At 46.5% G+C, this 22,507-nt stretch overlaps 1 protein-coding gene across 1 annotated transcript in view; it reads right to left on the bottom strand.

Moving 5' to 3' along the window:
- Positions 1-19,695: 19,695 nt before the first annotated feature.
- The window catches only part of LOC120024761 (vacuolar protein sorting-associated protein 13C-like), a 190,907-nt gene continuing 188,095 nt past the window's right edge, over positions 19,696-22,507 (bottom strand). The window contains exons 65-66 of the mRNA XM_038969047.1: positions 20,236-20,319; positions 19,696-20,077 (exon numbers count right to left, since the gene is read on the bottom strand). Of these exons, the coding sequence (XP_038824975.1) occupies positions 19,976-20,077; positions 20,236-20,319 (186 nt within the window). The 3' untranslated portion in view covers positions 19,696-19,975. The remainder of the gene's footprint in view (positions 20,078-20,235; positions 20,320-22,507) is intronic.

Genomic DNA, 22,507 nt, shown 5'->3' with positions numbered 1-22,507 from the left:
ACTAACCTCACCTGGTCTATACTACACTAACCTCCCCTGGTCTGTACTACACTAACCTCCCCTGTACTACACTAACCTCCCCTGGCCTGTACTACACTAACCTCCCCTGGCCTGTACTACACTAACCTCCCCTGGTCTGTACTACACTAACCTCCCCTGGTCTGTACTACACTAACCTCCCCTCCCCTGTACTACACTAACCTCCCCTGGCCTGTACTATACTAACCTCCCCTCCCCTGTACTACACTAACCTCCCCTGGCCTGTACTACACTAACCTCCCCTGGCCTGTACTACACTAACCTCCCCTGGCCTGTACTACACTAACCTCCCCTGGCCTGTACTACACTAACCTCCCCTGGTCTGTACTACACTAACCTCCCCTGTACTACACTAACCTCCCCTGGTCTGTACTACACTAACCTCCCCTGGCCTATACTACGCTAACCTCCCCTGGCCTGTACTACGCTAACCTCCCCTGGCCTGTACTACACTAACCTCCCATGGCCTGTACTACGCTAACCTCCCCTGGCCTGTACTACACTAACCTCCCCTGGTCTGTACTACACTAACCTCCCCTGGCCTGTACTACACTAACCTCCCCTGGCCTGTACTACACTAACCTCCCCTGGCCTGTACTACACTAACCTCCCCTGTACTACACTAACCTCCCCTGTACTACACTAACCTCCCCTGTACTACACTAACCTCCCCTGGCCTGTACTACACTAACCTCCCCTGGTCTGTACTACACTAACCTCCCCTGGCCTGTACTACACTAACCTCCCCTGTACTACACTAACCTCCCCTCCCCTGTACTACACTAACCTCCCCTGGTCTGTACTACACTAACCTCCCCTGGTCTGTACTACACTAACCTCCCCTGGCCTGTACTACACTAACCTCCCCTGGCCTGTACTACACTAACCTCCCCTGTACTACACTAACCTCCCCTGTACTACACTAACCTCCCCTGGCCTGTACTACACTAACCTCCCCTGTACTACACTAACCTCCCCTCCCCTGTACTACACTAACCTCCCCTCCCCTGTACTACACTAACCTCCCCTGGTCTGTACTACACTAACCTCCCCTGGTCTGTACTACACTAACCTCCCCTCCCCTGTACTACACTAACCTCCCCTGGCCTGTACTACACTAACCTCCCCTGGTCTGTACTACACTAACCTCCCCTGGTCTGTACTACACTAACCTCCCCTGCTCTGTACTACACTAACCTCCCCTCCCCTGTACTACACTAACCTCCCCTGGCCTGTACTACACTAACCTCCCCTGTACTACACTAACCTCCCCTGGTCTGTACTAAACTAACCTCCCCTGGTCTGTACTACACTAACCTCCCTTGGCCTGTACTACACTAACATCGCCTGTACTACACTAACCTCCCCTCCCCTGTACTACACTAACCTCCCCTCCCCTGTACTACACTAACCTCCCCTGGCCTGTACTACACTATCCTCCCCTGGCCTGTACTACACTATCCTCCCCTGGCCTGTACTACACTAACCTCCCCTGGCCTGTACTAAACTAACCTCCCCTGGCCTGTACTACACTAACCTCCCCTGGTCTGTACTACACTAACCTCCCCTGGTCTGTACTACACTAACCTCCCCTGGTCTGTACTACACTAACCTCCCCTGGCCTGTACTACACTAACCTCCCCTGGCCTGTACTATACTAACCTCCCCTCCCCTGTACTACACTAACCTCCCTTGGCCTGTACTACGCTAACCTCCCCTGTACTACACTAACCTCCCCTGGCCCGTACTACACTAACCTCCCCTGGCCTGTACTACACTAACCTCCCCTGTACTACACTAACCTCCCCTGGCCTGTACTACACTAACCTCCCCTGGCCTGTACTACACTAACCTCCCCTGGACTGTACACACTAACCTCCCCTGGTCTGTATTACACTCACCTCCCCTGGTCTGTACTACACTCACCTCCCCTCCCCTGTACTACACTAACCTCCCCTGGCCTGTACTACACTAACCTCCCCTGGCCTGTACTACACTAACCTCCCCTGGCCTGTACTACACTAACCTCCCCTGGCCTGTACTACACTAACCTCCCCTGGTCTGTACTACACTAACCTCCCCTGGCCTGTACTACACTAACCTCCCCTGTACTACACTAACCTCCCCTGGTCTGTACTACACTAACCTCCCCTGGCCTATACTACGCTAACCTCCCCTGGCCTGTACTACGCTAACCTCCCCTGGCCTGTACTACACTAACCTCCCCTGGCCTGTACTACGCTAACCTCCCCTGGCCTGTACTACACTAACCTCCCCTGGTCTGTACTACACTAACCTCCCCTGGCCTGTACTACACTAACCTCCCCTGGCCTGTACTACACTAACCTCCCCTGGCCTGTACTACACTAACCTCCCCTGTACTACACTAACCTCCCCTGTACTACACTAACCTCCCCTGTACTACACTAACCTCCCCTGGCCTGTACTACACTAACCTCCCCTGGTCTGTACTACACTAACCTCCCCTGGCCTGTACTACACTAACCTCCCCTGTACTACACTAACCTCCCCTCCCCTGTACTACACTAACCTCCCCTGGTCTGTACTACACTAACCTCCCCTGGTCTGTACTACACTAACCTCCCCTGGCCTGTACTACACTAACATCGCCTGTACTACACTAACCTCCCATCCCCTGTACTACACTAACCTCCCCTCCACTGTACTACACTAACCTCCCCTGGCCTGTACTACACTATCCTCCCCTGGCCTGTACTACACTATCCTCCCCTGGCCTGTACTACACTAACCTCCCCTGGCCTGTACTACACTAACCTCCCCTGGCCTGTACTACACTAACCTCCCCTGGTCTGTACTACACTAACCTCCCCTGGTCTGTACTACACTAATCTCCCCTGGTCTGTACTACACTAACCTCCCCTGGCCTGTACTACACTAACCTCCCCTGGCCTGTACTATACTAACCTCCCCTCCCCTGTACTACACTAACCTCCCTTGGCCTGTACTACGCTAACCTCCCCTGTACTACACTAACCTCCCCTGGCCTGTACTACACTAACCTCCCCTGTACTACACTAACCTCCCCTGGCCTGTACTACACTAACCTCCCCTGGCCTGTACTACACTAACCTCCCCTGGACTGTACACACTAACCTCCCCTGGTCTGTACTACACTCACCTCCCCTGGCCTGTACTACACTAACCTCCCCTGGCCTGTACTACACTAACCTCCCCTGGTCTGTACTACACTAACCTCCCCTGTACTACACTAACCTCCCCTGGCCTGTACTACACTAACCTCCCCTGGCCTGTACTACACTAACCTCCCCTGGCCTGTACTACACTAACCTCCCCTGGCCTGTACTACACTAACCTCCCCTGTACTACACTAACCTCCCCTGTACTACACTAACCTCCCCTGGTCTGTACTACACTAACCTCCCCTGGTCTGTACTACACTAACCTCCCCTGGTCTGTACTACACTAACCTCCCCTGTACTACACTAACCTCCCCTGGCCTGTACTACACTAACCTCCCCTGGCCTGTACTACACTAACCTCCCCTGGTCTGTACTACACTAACCTCCCCTGGTCTGTACTACACTAACCTCCCCTGGTCTGTACTACACTAACCTCCCCTGGCCTGTACTACACTAACCTCCCCTGTACTACGCTAACCTCCCCTGTACTACACTAACCTCCCCTGGCCCGTACTACGCTAACCTCCCCTGTACTACACTAACCTCCCCTGGCCCGTACTACACTAACCTCCCCTGGCCTGTACTACACTAACCTCCCCTGTACTACACTAACCTCCCCTGGCCTGTACTACACTAACCTCCCCTGGCCTGTACTACACTAACCTCCCCTGGTCTGTACTACACTAACCTCCCCTCCCCTGGTCTGTACTACACTGGACCTCTTGGTGTAGTGTACTGTAATCCATCTCTCTAACCTAAAGCCTGCATGGACCTCTTGGTGTAGTGTACTGTAATCCATCTCTCTAACCTGCATGAACCTCTTGGTGTAGTGTACTGTAATCCATCTCTCTAACCTAAAGCCTGCATGGACCTCTTGGTGTAGTGTACTGTAATCCATCTCTCTAACCTGCATGAACCTCTTGGTGTAGTGTACTGTAATCCATCTCTCTAACCTGCATGGACCTCTTGGTGTAGTGTACTGTAATCCATCTCTCTAACCTGCATGGACCTCTTGGTGTAGCGTACTGTAATCCATCTCTCTAACCTGCATGGACCTCTTGGTGTAGTGTACTGTAATCCATCTCTCTAACCTGCATGGACCTCTTGGTGTAGTGTACTGTAATCCATCTCTCTAACCTGCATGGACCTCTTGGTGTAGTGTACTGTAATCCATCTCTCTAACCTGCATGGACCTCTTGGTGTAGTGTACTGTAATCCATCTCTCTAACCTAAAGCCTGCATGGACCTCTTGGTGTAGTGTACTGTAATCCATCTCTCTAACCTGCATGGACCTCTTGGTGTAGTGTACTGTAATCCATCTCTCTAACCTAAAGCCTGCATGGACCTCTTGGTGTAGTGTACTGTAATCCATCTCTCTAACCTGCATGAACCTCTTGGTGTAGTGTACTGTAATCCATCTCTCTAACCTGCATGGACCTCTTGGTGTAGTGTACTGTAATCCATCTCTCTAACCTGCATGGACCTCTTGGTGTAGTGTACTGTAATCCATCTCTATAACCTGCATGGACCTCTTAGTGTAGTGTACTGTAATCCATCTCTCTAACCTGCATGGACCTCTTGGTGTAGTGTACTGTAATCCATCTCTCTAACCTGCATGGACCTCTTGGTGTAGTGTACTGTAATCCATCTCTCTAACCTGCATGGACCTCTTGGTGTAGTGTACTGTAATCCATCTCTCTAACCTAAAGCCTGCATGGACCTCTTGGTGTAGTGTACCGTAATCCATCTCTCTAACCTGCATGGACCTCTTGGTGTAGTGTACTGTAATCCATCTCTCTAACCTGCATGGACCTCTTGGTGTAGTGTACTGTAATCCATCTCTCTAACCTTCATGAACCTCTTGATGTAGTGTACTGTAATCCATCTCTCTAACCTGCATGGACCTCTTGGTGTAGTGTACTGTAATCCATCTCTCTAACCTGCATGGACCTCTTGGTGTAGTGTACTGTAATCCATCTCTCTAACCTGCATGGACCTCTTGGTGTAGTGTACTGTAATCCATCTCTCTAACCTGCATGGACCTCTTGGTGTAGTGTACTGTAATCCATCTCTCTAACCTAAAGCCTGCATGGACCTCTTGGTGTAGTGTACTGTAATCCATCTCTCTAACCTGCATGGACCTCTTGGTGTAGTGTACTGTAATCCATCTCTATAACCTGCATGGACCTCTTGGTGTAGTGTACTGTAATCCATCTCTATAACCTGCATGGACCTCTTGGTGTAGTGTACTGTAATCCATCTCTCTAACCTAAAGCCTGCATGGACCTCTTGGTGTAGTGTACTGTAATCCATCTATCTAACCTGTATGAACCTCTTGGTGTAGTGTACTGTAATCCATCTATCTAACCTGTATGAACCTCTTGGTGTAGTGTACTGTAATCCATCTCTATAACCTGCATGAACCTCTTGGTGTAGTGTACTGTAATCCATCTCTCTAACCTAAAGCCTGCATGGACCTCTTGGTGTAGTGTACTGTAATCCATCTCTCTAACCTGCATGAACCTCTTGGTGTAGTGTACTGTAATCCATCTCTCTAACCTAAAGCCTGCATGGACCTCTTGGTGTAGTGTACTGTAATCCATCTCTATAACCTGCATGAACCTCTTGGTGTAGTGTACTGTAATCCATCTCTCTAACCTAAAGCCTGCATGGACCTCTTGGTGTAGTGTACTGTAATCCATCTCTCTAACCTGCATGGACCTCTTGGTGTAGTGTACTGTAATCCATCTCTCTAACCTGCATGGACCTCTTGGTGTAGTGTACTGTAATCCATCTCTCTAACCTGCATGAACCTCTTGGTGTAATGTACTGTAATCCATCTCTCTAACCTGCATGAACCTCTTGGTGTAGTGTACTGTAATCCATCTCTCTAACCTGCATGGACCTCTTGGTGTAGTGTACTGTAATCCATCTCTCTAACCTAAAGCCTGCATGGACCTCTTGGTGTAGTGTACTGTAATCCATCTCTCTAACCTGCATGAACCTCTTGGTGTAGTGTACTGTAATCCATCTCTCTAACCTGCATGGACCTCTTGGTGTAGTGTACTGTAATCCATCTCTCTAACCTGCATGGACCTCTTGGTGTAGTGTACCGTAATCCATCTCTATAACCTGCATGGACCTCTTGGTGTAGTGTACTGTAATCCATCTCTCTAACCTAAAGCCTGCATGGACCTCTTGGTGTAGTGTACTGTAATCCATCTCTCTAACCTGCATGGACCTCTTGGTGTAGTGTACTGTAATCCATCTCTCTAACCTGCATGGACCTCTTGGTGTAGTGTACTGTAATCCATCTCTCTAACCTGCATGGACCTCTTGGTGTAGTGTACTGTAATCCATCTCTCTAACCTGCATGGACCTCTTGGTGTAGTGTACTGTAATCCATCTCTCTAACCTGCATGGACCTCTTGGTGTAGTGTACTGTAATCCATCTCTCTAACCTGCATGGACCTCTTGGTGTAGTGTACTGTAATCCATCTCTCTAACCTGCATGGACCTCTTGGTGTAGTGTACTGTAATCCATCTCTCTAACCTAAAGCCTGCATGGACCTCTTGGTGTAGTGTACTGTAATCCATCTCTCTAACCTGCATGAACCTCTTGGTGTAGTGTACTGTAATCCATCTCTCTAACCTGCATGGACCTCTTGGTGTAGTGTACTGTAATCCATCTCTATAACCTGCATGGACCTCTTGATGTAGTGTACTGTAATCCATCTCTCTAACTTGCATGGACCTCTTGGTGTAGTGTACTGTAATCCATCTCTCTAACCTGCATGGACCTCTTGGTGTAGTGTACTGTAATCCATCTCTCTAACCTGCATGGACCTCTTGGTGTAGTGTACTGTAATCCATCTCTATAACCTGCATGGACCTCTTGGTGTAGTGTACTGTAATCCATCTTTCTAACCTTCTAAAGCCTGCATGGACCTCTTGGTGTAGTGTACTGTAATCCATCTCTCTAACCTGCACGAACCTCTTGGTGTAGTGTACTGTAATCCATCTCTCTAACCTGCATGAACCTCTTGGTGTAGTGTACTGTAATCCATCTCTATAACCTGCATGGACCTCTTGATGTAGTGTACTGTAATCCATCTCTCTAACCTGCATGGACCTCTTGGTGTAGTGTACTGTAATCCATCTCTCTAACCTGCATGGACCTCTTGGTGTAGTGTACTGTAATCCATCTCTCTAACCTGCATGGACCTCTTGGTGTAGTGTACTGTAATCCATCTCTATAACCTTCTAAAGCCTGCATGGACCTCTTGGGTCCCCTTGTCCCCTTGTCCCTGGGTACCACCCAGCGGACAAGGCAGAGTACTGCAGTCCAGGAGACAAGCCTGGGTACCACCCAGCGGACAAGGCAGGGTACTACAAGCCTGGGTACCACCCAGCGGACAAGGCAGAGTACTGCAGTCCAGGAGACAAGCCTGGGTACCACCCAGCGGACAAGGCAGAGTACTGCAGTCCAGGAGACAAGCCTGGGTACCACCCAGCGGAGAAGGCAGGGTACTGCAGTCCAGGAGACAAGCCTGGGTACCACCCAGCGGACAAGGCAGGGTACTGCAGTCCAGGAGACAAGCCTGGGTACCACCCAGCGGACAAGGCAGAGTACTGCAGTCCAGGAGACAAGCCTGGGTACCACCCAGCGGACAAGGCAGGGTACTGCAGTCCAGGAGACAAGCCTGGGTACCAGCCAGCGGACAAGGCAGGGTACTGCAGTCCAGGAGACAAGCCTGGGTACCACCCAGCGGACAAGGCAGGGTACTGCAGTCCAGGAGACAAGCCTGGGTACCACCCAGCGGACAAGGCAGGGTACTGCAGTCCAGGAGACAAGCCTGGGTACCACCCAGCGGACAAGGCAGAGTACTGCAGTCCAGGAGACAAGCCTGGGTACCACCCAGCGGACAAGGCAGAGTACTGCAGTCCAGGAGACACAAGCCTGGATACCAGCCTGGGTGGAGGTTTTGCTTTAGTTCACAGTTTGGTCTGGAAAACCCTCAACTGAGTTGAAATCTCTCAGTCATCATGCCTTGTGATGGCCTTGTATTTATATTTTCAACCAAGAGATTGCTTCCCTGGATTTGAAATCCTGTGGAATCACTGCCTGCTAAAACTCAGACCCTGGTTCGAATCCAGGCTGTATCATAACCGGCCGTGATTGGGAGTCGCATACGGCGGTGCACAATTGGCCCAGCGTCGTCCGGGTTAGGGCTTGGCCGGGGTAGGCCGTCATTGTAAATAAGAATCTGTTCTTAACTGACTTGCCTAGTAAAATAAAAAATCAGTGTAGATGAAGGGGAGGAGACAGGATAAAGATTTTAAGCCTTGAGACAATTGAAACATCGATTGTGTATTTGTGCCATTCAGAGGGTGAAAGGTCAAGACAAAAGATTGAAGTGCCTTTGGTAGAAGGCCTCAGGCGTACCAGTTTGAGTGTTAAGAACTACAATGCTGCTGGGTTTTTCCACACTCAACAGTTCCCTGTCTGTATCAAGAACGGTCCACCACACAAAGGACATCCGGACAACTTGACACAACTGTGGGAAGCATTGGAGTCAACATGGACCAGCATCCCTGTGGAGTCAACATGGACCATGCATCCCTGTGGAGTCAACATGGACCATGCATCCCTGTGGAGTCAACATGGGCCAGCATCCCTGTGGAGTCAACATGGGCCAGCATCCCTGTGGAGTCAACATGGACCAGCATCCCTGTGGAGTCAACATGGACCATGCATCCCTGTGGAGTCAACATGGGCCAGCATCCCTGTGGAGTCAACATGGGCCAGCATCCCTGTGGAGTCAACATGGGCCAGCATCCCTGTGGAATGCTTCCGGCACGTTGTGGAGTCAACATGGGCCAGCATCCCTGTGGAGTCAACATGGGCCAGCATCCCTGTGGAGTCAACATGGACCAGCATCCCTGTGGAGTCAACATGGGCCAGCATCCCTGTGGAGTCAACATGGACCATGAATCCCTGTGGAGTCAACATGGACCATGCATCCCTGTGGAGTCAACATGGACCATGCATCCCTGTGGAGTCAACATGGACCAGCATCCCTGTGGAGTCAACATGGACCAGCATCCCTGTGGAGTCAACATGGACCAGCATCCCTGTGGAGTCAACATGGACCATGCATCCCTGTGGAGTCAACATGGACCATGCATCCCTGTGGAGTCAACATGGACCAGCATCCCTGTGGAGTCAACATGGACCATGCATCCCTGTGGAGTCAACATGGACCAGCATCCCTGTGGAGTCAACATGGACCATGCATCCCTGTGGAGTCAACATGGACCAGCATCCCTGTGGAGTCAACATGGACCATGCATCCCTGTGGAGTCAACATGGACCAGCATCCCTGTGGAGTCAACATGGACCATGCATCCCTGTGGAGTCAACATGGACCATGCATCCCTGTGGAGTCAACATGGACCATGCATCCCTGTGGAGTCAACATGGACCAGCATCCCTGTGGAGTCAACATGGACCAGCATCCCTGTGGAGTCAACATGGACCAGCATCCCTGTGGAGTCAACATGGACCAGCATCCCTGTGGAGTTAACATGGACCATGCATCCCTGTGGAGTCAACATGGACCATGCATCCCTGTGGAGTCAACATGGACCATGCATCCCTGTGGAGTCAACATGGACCAGCATCCCTGTGGAGTCAACATGGACCAGTATCCCTGTGGAGTCAACATGGACCATGCATCCCTGTGGAGTCAACATGGACCAGTATCCCTGTGGAGTCAACATGGACCAGTATCCCTGTGGAGTCAACATGGACCATGCATCCCTGTGGAGTCAACATGGACCATGCATCCCTGTGGAGTCAACATGGACCATGCATCCCTGAGGAGTCAACATGGACCATGCATCCCTGTGGAGTCAACATGGACCAGCATCCCTGTGGAGTCAACATGGACCAGCATCCCTGTGGAGTCAACATGGACCAGCATCCCTGTGGAGTCAACATGGACCAGCGTCCCTGTGGAGTCAACATGGACCATGCATCCCTGTGGAGTCAACATGGGCCAGCATCCCTGTGGAGTCAACATGGGCCAGCATCCCTGTGGAGTCAACATGGACCAGCATCCCTGTGGAGTCAACATGGACCATGCATCCCTGTGGAGTCAACATGGACCATGCATCCCTGTGGAGTCAACATGGACCATGCATCCCTGTGGAGTCAACATGGGCCAGCATCCCTGTGGAGTCAACATGGGCCAGCATCCCTGTGGAGTCAACATGGACCATGCATCCCTGTGGAGTCAACATGGACCATGCATCCCTGTGGAGTCAACATGGACCATGCATCCCTGTGGAGTCAACATGGACCAGCATCCCTGTGGAGTCAACATGGACCATGCATCCCTGTGGAGTCAACATGGACCATGCATCCCTGTGGAGTCAACATGGGCCAGCATCCCTGTGGAGTCAACATGGGCCAGCATCCCTGTGGAGTCAACATGGACCAGCATCCCTGTGGAGTCAACATGGACCAGCATCCCTGTGGAGTCAACATGGGCCAGCATCCCTGTGGAACGCTGTTCAACACCTTGTAGAGTCCTTGACCCCGACGAATTGAGGCTGTTCTGAGGGGGGTAAAAAAAAAGATGGAGCAACTCAATACTATGAATTTGCTCCTGTTTTGTAACACTCAGTGTATTTTCATAATACAATCGTACAATATGCATACGCTTTAGTCTGTCTTCAGATGAATCACTAATTACAGTGTCTCAAGTCATTTCATCAGAAACCCCCGGATGATCAAAAGGGGAAAAAGTAAAAAGCCGAGGTTTAAAATGATAACGCTGCATTTGGTTAACTACACTCTGAATAATTAGAATAATGTCAACAGAGGATTAATATATGTTAATGAGATGCGCTGCATAAATTTACACACTGTACACAACACTCGGTCACGAGTCACGGCGGATACGCTGAATAACAGGCGGCGTTGTTATAATGAATTCATATGTGTAGCCTCTGTGTGAAGACAAATGACACTTTAAACCATGTGGCTTCCTCTCTCGCCTACCTTTCTGACTCAATGAGATTAAACGGGACATATACAGTTGAAGTCGGAAGTTTACATACACCTTAGCCAAATACATTTAAAAACTCAAGTTTTTCACAATTCCTGGCATTTAATCTTAGTAGAAATTCCCTGTCTTAGGTCAGTTAGGATCACCACTTTATTTTAAGAATGTGAAATGTCAGAATAATATTAGAGAGAATGATTTATTTCAGCTTTTATTTCTTTCATCACATTCCCAGTGGGTCAGAAGTTTACATACACTCAATTAGTATTTGGTAGCATTGCCTTTAAAGTGTTTAACTTGGGTCAAACGTTTCAGGTAGCCTTCCACAAGCTTCCCACAATAAGTTGGGTGAATTTTGGCCCATTCCTCCTGACAGAGCTGGTGTAACTGAGTCAGGTTTTTAGGCCTCCTTGCTCGCACACGCTTTTTCAGTTCTTCCCACAAATTTTCAATAGGATTGAGGTCAGGGCTTTGTGATGGCCACTCCAATACCTTGACTTTGTTGTCCTTAAGCCATTTTGCCACAACTTTGGAAGTATGCTCGGGGTCATTGTCCATTTGGAAGACCCATTTGTGACCAAGCTTTAACTTCCTGACTGATGTCTTGAGATGTTGCTTCAATATATCCACAATTTTCCTGTCTCATGATGCCATCTATTTTCTGAAGTGCACCAGCCCCTTCTGCAGAAAAGCACCCCCACAACATGATCCTGCCACCCCCGTGCTTCACGGTTGGGATGGTGTTCTCCGGCTTGCAAGCCTCCCCCTTTCTCCCTCCAAACATAACGATGGTCATTATGGCCAAACAGTTCTATTTTTGCTTCCTCAGACCAGAGGGCATTTCTCCAAAAAGTACGATCTTTGTCCAAATGTGCAGTTGCACACTGTAGTCTGTCTTTTTTATGGCGATTTTGAAGCAGTGGCTTCTTCCTTGCTGAGCGGACTTTCAGGTTATGTCGTTTTACTGTGGATATAGATGCTTTTGTACCGGTTTCCTCCAGCATCTTCACAAGGTCCTTTGCTGTTGTTCTGGGATTGATTTGCACTTTTCACACCAAAGTACGTTCATCTCTAGGAGACAGAACGCGTCTCCTTCCTGAGTGATATGACGGCTGCGTGGTCCCATGGTGTTTATACTTGCGTATTGTTCTTTGTACAGATGAATGTGGTACCTTCATGCGTTTGGAAATTGCTCCCAAGGATGAACCAGACTTGAACCAGACTTCTGAGGTCTTGGCTGATTTCTTTTGATTTTCCCATGACGTCAAGCAAAGAGGCACTGAGTTTGACGGTAGGCCTTGAAATACACCCACAGGTACACCTCCAATTGACTCAAATTATGTCAATTAGCCTATCAGAAGTTTCTAAAGCCATGACATAATTTTCTGGAATTTTCCAAGCTGTTTAAAGGCACAGTCAACTTAGTGTATGTAAACTTCTGACCCACTGGAATTGTGATAGAGTGAATTATAAGTGCAATAATCGTGTCTGTAAACAATTGTTGGAAAAATTACTTGTGTCATGCACAAAGTAGATGTCCTAACCGCCTTGCCAAAACTATAGTTTGATAACAAGAAATTTGTGGAGTGGTTGAAAAACGAGTTTTAATGACTCCAACCTAAGTGTATGTAAACTTCAGACTTCAACTGTCGTTATTTTTTATTTTTTACCACTAGTAGGCCCTACCACAACCATTATAATGTGTTTCAGTAGTCTACTCCATTCTGCTGTTCCTCACCTAGTATAATGTGTTTCAGTAGTCTACTCCATTATGCTGTTCCTCACCTAGTATAATGTGTTTCAGTAGTCTACTCCATTATGCTGTTCCTCACCTAGTATAATGTGTTTCAGTAGTCTACTCCATTATGCTGTTCCTCACCTAGTATAATGTGTTTCAGTAGTCTACTCCATTATGCTGTTCCTCACCTAGTATAATGTGTTTCAGTAGTCTACTCCATTCTGCTGTTCCTCACCTAGTATAATGTGTTTCAGTAGTCTACTCCATTATGCTGTTCCTCACCTAGTATAATGTGTTCCAGTAGTCTACTCCATTCTGCTGTTCCTCACCTAGTATAATGTGTTTCAGTAGTCTACTCCATTCTGCTGTTCCTCACCTAGTACTGGATTTTCGATTGGTCTGCTTTGAACCCGTTGACAGTGGGAAATATACACCAGTAGACTCTACCACTAGCACCAGTACACTATGTGTCAAGTGTGTCATGTGTCTGTATTTCAGTCTGGTTTTCCTTACTAGTGTTGGACTGTTCGACTGCTTTGTTCACAGCGGGGCCTTCATCACTAGTAGCCACTAACACTTTGAACAATATACTTTTATGTGTGTTTCAGTACTCTAGACTGACGTAGGACTGTTTGACGTGTGTTTATAGTGCGTTTCAGTACTCTAGACTGACGTAGGACTGTTTCACGTCTGTTTATAGTGCGTTTCAGTACTCTAGACTGACGTAGGACTGTTTCACGTGTGTTTATAGTGTGTTTCAGTACTCTAGACTGACGTAGGACTGTTTCACGTGTGTTTATAGTACGTTTCAGTACTCTAGACTGACGTAGGACTGTTTGACGTGTGTTTATAGTGTGTTTCAGTAATCTAGACTGACGTAGGACTGTTTCACGTGTGTTTATAGTGCGTTTCAGTACTCTAGACTGACGTAGGACTGTTTCACGTGTGTTTATAGTGCGTTTCAGTACTCTACACTGACGTAGGACTGTTTCACGTGTGTTTATAGTGCGTTTCAGTACTCTAGACTGACGTAGGACTGTTTCACGTGTGTTTATAGTGCGTTTCAGTACTCTACACTGACGTAGGACTGTTTCACGTGTGTTTATAGTGTGTTTCAGTACTCTAGACTGACGTAGGACTGTTTCACGTGTGTTTATAGTGCGTTTCAGTACTCTAGACTGACGTAGGACTGTTTCACGTCTGTTTATAGTGCGTTTCAGTACTCTAGACTGACGTAGGACTGTTTCACGTGTGTTTATAGTGCGTTTCAGTATTCTAGACTGACGTAGGACTGTTTCACGTCTGTTTATAGTGCGTTTCAGTACTCTACACTGACGTAGGACTGTTTCACGTGTGTTTATAGTGCGTTTCAGTACTCTAGACTGACGTAGGACTGTTTGACGTGTGTTTACATTGCGTTTCAGTACTCTAGACTGACGTAGGACTGTTTGACGTGTGTTTATAGTGTGTTTCAGTACTCTACACTGACGTAGGACTGTTTGACTGGACTGCTTTGAACACGGCAGGACGTCCGAGCTGTGAAACCTCAGGGTCGTAAAAGAGGCGTTAGGCTGTCGCTTCTCATTCGTCATTCACGTTTGACACGCTGGTAAAAACACACGGTCTTTATGAGTCACACACACACAGCTACTGTTAACTGTTAAACTGTCTACATCCTAAATGGCACCCTATTCCCTATGTAGTGCACTACATTTGACCAGGGCCCATAGGGAAATAGTGTGTGATTTGGGACGTAGTGTGTAATACTGTAACTGTGTACAGCCTGGTGACTTCCTCGTATCATATGATATAACCTAACTCAATTAGTTAGGTCGATGACTCTCCTCCTCGTATCATATGATATAACCTAACTCAATTAGCTAGGTCGATGACTTTCCTCCTGGTATCATATGATATAACCTAACTCAATTAGTTAGGTTGTTGACTTTCCTCCTTGTATCATATGATATAACCTAACTCAATTAGCTAGGTCGTTGACTCTCCTCCTCGTATCATATGATATAACCTAACTCAATTAGCTAGGTCGTTGACTTTCCTCCTGGTATCATATGATATAACCTAACTCAATTAGCTAGGTCGTTGACTTTCCTCCTGGTATCATATGATATAACCTAACTCAATTAGCTAGGTCGTTGACTCTCCTCCTGGTATCATACGATATAACCTAACTCAATTAGCTAGATCGTTGACTTTCCTCCTGGTATCATATGATATAACCTAACTCAATTAGCTCGGTCGTTGACTCTCCTCCTGGTATCATACGATATAACCTAACTCAATTAGCTAGGTCGTTGTCTTTCCTCCTGGTATCATACGATATAACCTAACTCAATTAGCTAGGTCGTTGACTCTCCTCCTGGTATCATATGATATAACCTAACTCAATTAGCTAGGTCGTTGACTCTCCTCCTGGTATCATATGATATAACCTAACTCAATTAGCTAGGTCGTTGACTCTCCTCCTAGTATCATATGATATAACCTAACTCAATTAGCTAGGTCGTTGACTCTCCTCCTGGTATCATATGATATAACCTAACTCAATTAGCTAGGTCGTTGACTTTCCTCCTGGTATCATATGATATAACCTAACTCAATTAGCTAGGTCGTTGACTCTCCTCCTGGTATCATACGATATAACCTAACTCAATTAGCTAGATCGTTGACTTTCCTCCTGGTATCATATGATATAACCTAACTCAATTAGCTCGGTCGTTGACTCTCCTCCTGGTATCATACGATATAACCTAACTCAATTAGCTAGGTCGTTGACTTTCCTCCTGGTATCATATGATATAACCTAACTCAATTAGCTAGGTCGTTGTCTTTCCTCCTGGTATCATACGATATAACCTAACTCAATTAGCTAGGTCGTTGACTCTCCTCCTGGTATCATATGATATAACCTAACTCAATTAGCTAGGTCGTTGACTCTCCTCCTGGTATCATATGATATAACCTAACTCAATTAGCTAGGTCGTTGACTCTCCTCCTGGTATCATATGATATAACCTAACTCAATTAGCTAGGTCGTTGACTTTCCTCCTGGTATCATATGATATAACCTAACTCAATTAGCTAGGTCGTTGACTCTCCTCCTCATATGATATAACCTAACTCAATTAGCTAGGTCGTTGACTCTCCTCCTCATATGATATAACCTAACTCAATTAGCTAGGTCGTTGACTCTCCTCCTCATATGATATAACCCAACTCAATTAGCTAGGTCGTTGACTTTCCTCCTCGTATCATATGATATAACCTAACTCAATTAGCTAGGTCGTTGACTTTCCTCCTGGTATCATATGATATAACCTAACTCAATTAGCTAGGTCGTTGACTCTCCTCCTGGTATCATATGATATAACCTAACTCAATTAGCTAGGTCGTTGACTCTCCTCCTGGTATCATACGATATAACCTAACTCAATTAGCTAGGTCGTTGACTTTCCTCCTGGTATCATACGATATAACCTAGCTTGGTCGTTGACTTTCCTCCTGGTATCATACGATATAACCTAACTCAATTAGCTTGGTCGTTGACTTTCCTCCTGGTATCATACGATATAACCTAACTCAATTAGCTAGGTCGTTGACTCTCCTCCTGGTATCATATGATATAACCTAACTCAATTAGCTAGGTCGTTGACTCTCCTCCTAGTATCATATGATATAACCTAACTCAATTAGCTAGGTCGTTGACTCTCCTCCTAGTATCATATGATATAACCTAACTCAATTAGCTAGGTCGTTGACTCTCCTCCTAGTATCATATGATATAACCTAACTCAATTAGCTCGGTCGTTGACTCTCCTCCTGGTATCATACGATATAACCTAACTCAATTAGCTAGGTCGTTGACTTTCCTCCTGGTATCATACGATATAACCTAACTCAATTAGCTAGGTCGTTGTCTTTCCTCCTGGTATCAAACGATATAACCTAACTCAATTAGCTAGGTCGTTGACTTTCCTCCTGGTATCATATGATATAACCTAACTCAATTAGCTAGGTCGTTGTCTTTCCTCCTGGTATCATATGATATAACCTAACTCAATTAGCTAGGTCGTTGACTCTCCTCCTGGTATCATATGATATAACCTAACTCAATTAGCTAGGTCGTTGACTTTCCTCCTGGTATCATATGATATAACCTAACTCAATTAGCTAGGTCGTTGACTCTCCTCCTGGTATCATACGATATAACCTAACTCAATTAGCTAGGTCGTTGTCTTTCCTCCTGGTATCATATGATATAACCTAACTCAATTAGCTAGGTCGTTGACTCTCCTCCTGGTATCATATGATATAACCTAACTCAATTAGCTAGGTCGTTGTCTTTCCTCCTGGTATCATATGATATAACCTAACTCAATTAGCTAGATCGTTGACTCTCCTCCTGGTATCATATGATATAACCTAACTCAATTAGCTAGGTCGTTGACTTTCCTCCTCGTTATTATAGAATAGCTAAATATGCACAGAGACAATGTATATTTAAAAGATTTAATGTTTGTATTTGATGATTTATTTGGTCCATCAAGGTTAGCAGGATAGATTAGGGCAGAATATGCTCATACGCTGTTATTTGTATAGATGACAGCAACATATATGAAATTTAATGTCGCATAGTTTTCAGTACACTGGTCATTAGTCTTCACTGGTCAACACAGCCTATACTGTAGATTCCTACAGTACATCACTTTACATAAACAGTTTTACAAAATTAACCCCCCCATTTCAAGATAATATCAATCTATGTCAGTAAAATGATTGTTAATCAAAAGGGAAATTTGTAAGACTTAAGTGCATATTTCCTCCAAAGAAGATAAACTTATAGAAACAATGAATAACTGACTTTTCAATACCATTGTCCATATAAATCAACTCTTGTTTGTATACAGCAGTCAGACCAACTATCATTGACCCCTTTAAATCAGACATCTGTAAACACGACAAAGAAAAGCAAAGACAAAACAAAAAATACATTTTATAGATCCTTCATCTCATTTCTATATATGTTTTTTTATTGATTCTGGAGTCATTGATTGTGGAGGGAATTGTGTAAACCAAAAAGCACAACATTCCTATCATTGATGCAGATTATCAAAATGATTTCATAACAGTCAAATGATCAGATTTTTTCTCTTCTCCATAAGGCAGCAGTGACTCATTAGTAAACAGGACTGTAAACACTAATGCATGGCTTTTCTTTAGTGCAAATGTGTGTTGGGCCGGGCAGTACTGTAGCGGTGTGTTGGGCCGGGCAGTACTGTAGCAGTGTGTTGGGCCGGGCAGTACTGTAGCAGTGTGTTGGGCTGGGCAGTACTGTAGCAGTGTGTTGGGCTGGGCAGTACTGTAGCAGTGTGTTGGGCCGGGCAGTACTGTAGCAGTGTGTTGGGCTGGGCAGTACTGTAGCAGTGTGTTGGGCTGTACTGTAGCAGTGTGTTGGGCTGGGCAGTACTGTAGCAGTGTGTTGGGCTGGGCAGTACTGTAGCAGTGTGTTGGGCTGTACTGTAGCAGTGTGTTGGGCTGGGCAGTACTGTAGCAGTGTGTTGGGCTGGGCAGTACTGTAGCAGTGTGTTGGGCTGGGCAGTACTGTAGCAGTGTGTTGGGCTGGGCAGTACTGTAGCAGTGTGTTGGGCTGGGCAGTACTGTAGCGGTGTGTTGGGCTGGGCAGTACTGTAGCAGTGTGTTGGGCTGGGCAGTACTGTAGCAGTGTGTTGGGCTGGGCAGTACTGTAGCAGTGTGTTGGGCAGTACTGTAGCAGTGTGTTGGGCTGGGCAGTACTGTAGCAGTGTGTTGGGCCGGGCAGTACTGTAGCAGTGTGTTGGGCTGGGCAGTACTGTAGCAGTGTGTTGGGCTGGGCAGTACTGTAGCAGTGTGTTGGGCCGGGCAGTACTGTAGCAGTGTGTTGGGCCGGGCAGTACTGTAGCAGTGTGTTGGGCCGGGCAGTACTGTAGCAGTGTGTTGGGCCGGGCAGTACTGTAGCAGTGTGTTGGGCTGGGCAGTACTGTAGCAGTGTGTTGGGCTGGGCAGTACTGTAGCAGTGTGTTGGGCTGGGCAGTACTGTAGCAGTGTGTTGGGCTGGGCGGTACTGTAGCGGTGGGCTGGGCCGGGCAGTACTGTAGCAGTGTGTTGGGCCGGGCAGTACTGTAGCAGTGTGTTGGGCTGGGCAGTACTGTAGCAGTGTGTTGGGCAGTACTGTAGCAGTGTGTTGGGCTGGGCAGTACTGTAGCAGTGGGCTGGGCCGGGCAGTACTGTAGCAGTGTGTTGGGCTGGGCAGTACTGTAGCAGTGTGTTGGGCTGGGCAGTACTGTAGCAGTGTGTTGGGCTGGGCAGTACTGTAGCAGTGTGTTGGGCTGGGCAGTACTGTAGCAGTGTGTTGGGCTGGGCAGTACTGTAGCAGTGTGTTGGGCTGGGCAGTACTGTAGCAGTGTGTTGGGCTGGGCAGTACTGTAGCAGTGTGTTGGGCTGGGCAGTACTGTAGCAGTGTGTTGGGCTGGGCAGTACTGTAGCAGTGTGTTGGGCTGGGCAGTACTGTAGCAGTGTGTTGGGCCGGGCAGTACTGTAGCAGTGTGTTGGGCTGGGCAGTACTGTAGCAGTGTGTTGGGCCGGGCAGTACTGTAGCAGTGTGTTGGGCTGGGCAGTACTGTAGCAGTGTGTTGGGCTGGGCAGTACTGTAGCGGTGTGTTGGGCTGGGCAGTACTGTAGCAGTGTGTTGGGCTGGGCAGTACTGTAGCAGTGTGTTGGGCTGGGCAGTACTGTAGCAGGAACAGTGTACCGGCTGATCAGTGGTGACATTCTGGGTGGTGGTGACCTACTGAGTAGCGATTACGTCAGGCTGGGTAACCATGACATCATTCTGGGTAATCAGGACTTCATTCTGGGCAGCGGTGACATCGTTCTGGTCGGTGATGACATCAACACTTGTCTCCCGGTTTGAGAAAGCGCTGTGATTTTTGCTTCACCATCCGATGCTGCCTCTGGGCCGACTGCGCCTGCTCTATGGCCTCACACAGTTTCTACAGGAGGAGGAGAGGCCGTTAGGTACTGTGGGTCCAACACACACACACACACACACACACACACACACACACACACACACACACACACACACACACACACACACACACACACACACACACACACACACACACACAAAAAGGTGTATTATTGGGACCTGGGCGGTTGCAGGGTACTTGAGGTGCAGCACTCTCATAGGTTCCTGTCCATCTCTCTTTTGGAACGTAAACTTGTTCTGTTCCTGCCGTCAAACAAAGATATTCAGTCCATTACAATACTTGTTCTGTTCCTGTTGTCAAACAAAGATATTCAGTCCATTACAATACTTGTTCTGTTCCTGCTGTCAAACAAAGATATTCAGTCCATTACAATACTTGTTCTGTTCCTGCCGTCAAACAAAGATATTCAGTCCATTACAAGACTTGTTCTGTTCCTGCCGTCAAACAAAGATATTCAGTCCATTACAATACGTGTTCTGTTCCTGCTGTCAAACAAAGATATTCAGTCCATTACAATACTTGTTCTGTTCCTGTTGTCAAACAAAGATATTCAGTCCATTACAATACTTGTTCTGTTCCTGTTGTCAAACAAAGATATTCAGTCCATTACAAGACTTGTTCTGTTCCTGTTGTCAAACAAAGCTATTCAGTCCATTACAAGACTTGTTCTGTTCCTGTTGTCAAACAAAGATATTCAGTCCATTACAAGACTTGTTCTGTTCCTGCCGTCAAACAAAGATATTCAGTCCATTACAAGACTTGTTCTGTTCCTGCCGTCAAACAAAGATATTCAGTCCATTACAAGACTTGTTCTGTTCCTGCCGTCAGACAAAGATATTCAGTCCATTACAATACTTGTTCTGTTCCTGTTGTCAAACAAAGATATTCAGTCCATTACAAGACTTGTTCTGTTCCTGCCGTCAAACAAAGATATTCAGTCCATTACAAGACTTGTTCTGTTCCTGTTGTCAAACAAAGATATTCAGTCCATTACAAGACTTGTTCTGTTCCTGCCGTCAAACAAAGATATTCAGTCCATTACAAGACTTGTTCTGTTCCTGCTGTCAAACAAAGATATTCAGTCCATTACAAGACTTGTTCTGTTCCTGCCGTCAAACAAAGATATTCAGTCCATTACAAGACTTGTTCTGTTCCTGTCGTCAAACAAAGATATTCAGTCCATTACAATACTTGTTCTGTTCCTGCCGTCAAACAAAGATATTCAGTCCATTACAATACTTGTTCTGTTCCTGCTGTCAAACAAAGCTATTCAGTCCATTACAATACTTGTTCTGTTCCTGCCGTCAAACAAAGATATTCAGTCCATTACAAGACTTGTTCTGTTCCTGTTGTCAAACAAAGATATATTCAGTCCATTACAATACTTGTTCTGTTCCTGTTGTCAAACAAAGATATTCAGTCCATTACAATACTTGTTCTGTTCCTGCCGTCAAACAAAGATATTCAGTCCATTACAATACTTGTTCTGTTCCTGCCGTCAAACAAAGATATTCAGTCCATTACAAGACTTGTTCTGTTCCTGTTGTCAAACAAAGATATTCAGTCCATTACAAGACTTGTTCTGTTCCTGCTGTCAAACAAAGATATTCAGTCCATTACAAGACTTGTTCTGTTCCTGCCGTCAAACAAAGATATTCAGTCCATTACAAGACTTGTTCTGTTCCTGTCGTCAAACAAAGATATATTCAGTCCATTACAATACTTGTTCTGTTCCTGTTGTCAAACAAAGATATTCAGTCCATTACAAGACTTGTTCTGTTCCTGTTGTCAAACAAAGATATTCAGTCCATTACAAGACTTGTTCTGTTCCTGCCGTCAAACAAAGATATTCAGTCCATTACAAGACTTGTTCTGTTCCTGTTGTCAAACAAAGATATTCAGTCCATTACAAGACTTGTTCTGTTCCTGCCGTCAAACAAAGATATTCAGTCCATTACAAGACTTGTTCTGCTCCTGCCGTCAAACAAAGATATTCAGTCCATTACAAGACTTGTTCTGTTCCTGTTGTCAAACAAAGATATTCAGTCCATTACAAGACTTGTTCTGTTCCTGCCGTCAAACAAAGATATTCAGTCCATTACAAGACTTGTTCTGCTCCTGCCGTCAAACAAAGATATTCAGTCCATTACAAGACTTGTTCTGTTCCTGTCGTCAAACAAAGAGATTCAGTCCATTACAAGACTTGTTCTGTTCCTGCCGTCAAACAAAGAGATTCAGTCCATTACAAGACTTGTTCTGTTCCTGCCGTCAAACAAAGATATTCAGTCCATTACAAGACTTGTTCTGTTCCTGCCGTCAAACAAAGAGATTCAGTCCATTACAAGACTTGTTCTGTTCCTGTTGTCAAACAAAGATATTCAGTCCATTACAAGACTTGTTCTGTTCCTGTTGTCAAACAAAGATATTCAG

Source organism: Salvelinus namaycush, chromosome 30 (assembly GCF_016432855.1).
Source record: "Salvelinus namaycush isolate Seneca chromosome 30, SaNama_1.0, whole genome shotgun sequence".
Classification (NCBI taxonomy): domain Eukaryota; kingdom Metazoa; phylum Chordata; class Actinopteri; order Salmoniformes; family Salmonidae; genus Salvelinus; species Salvelinus namaycush.
This window is presented reverse-complemented; position numbering and strand designations above follow the sequence as displayed.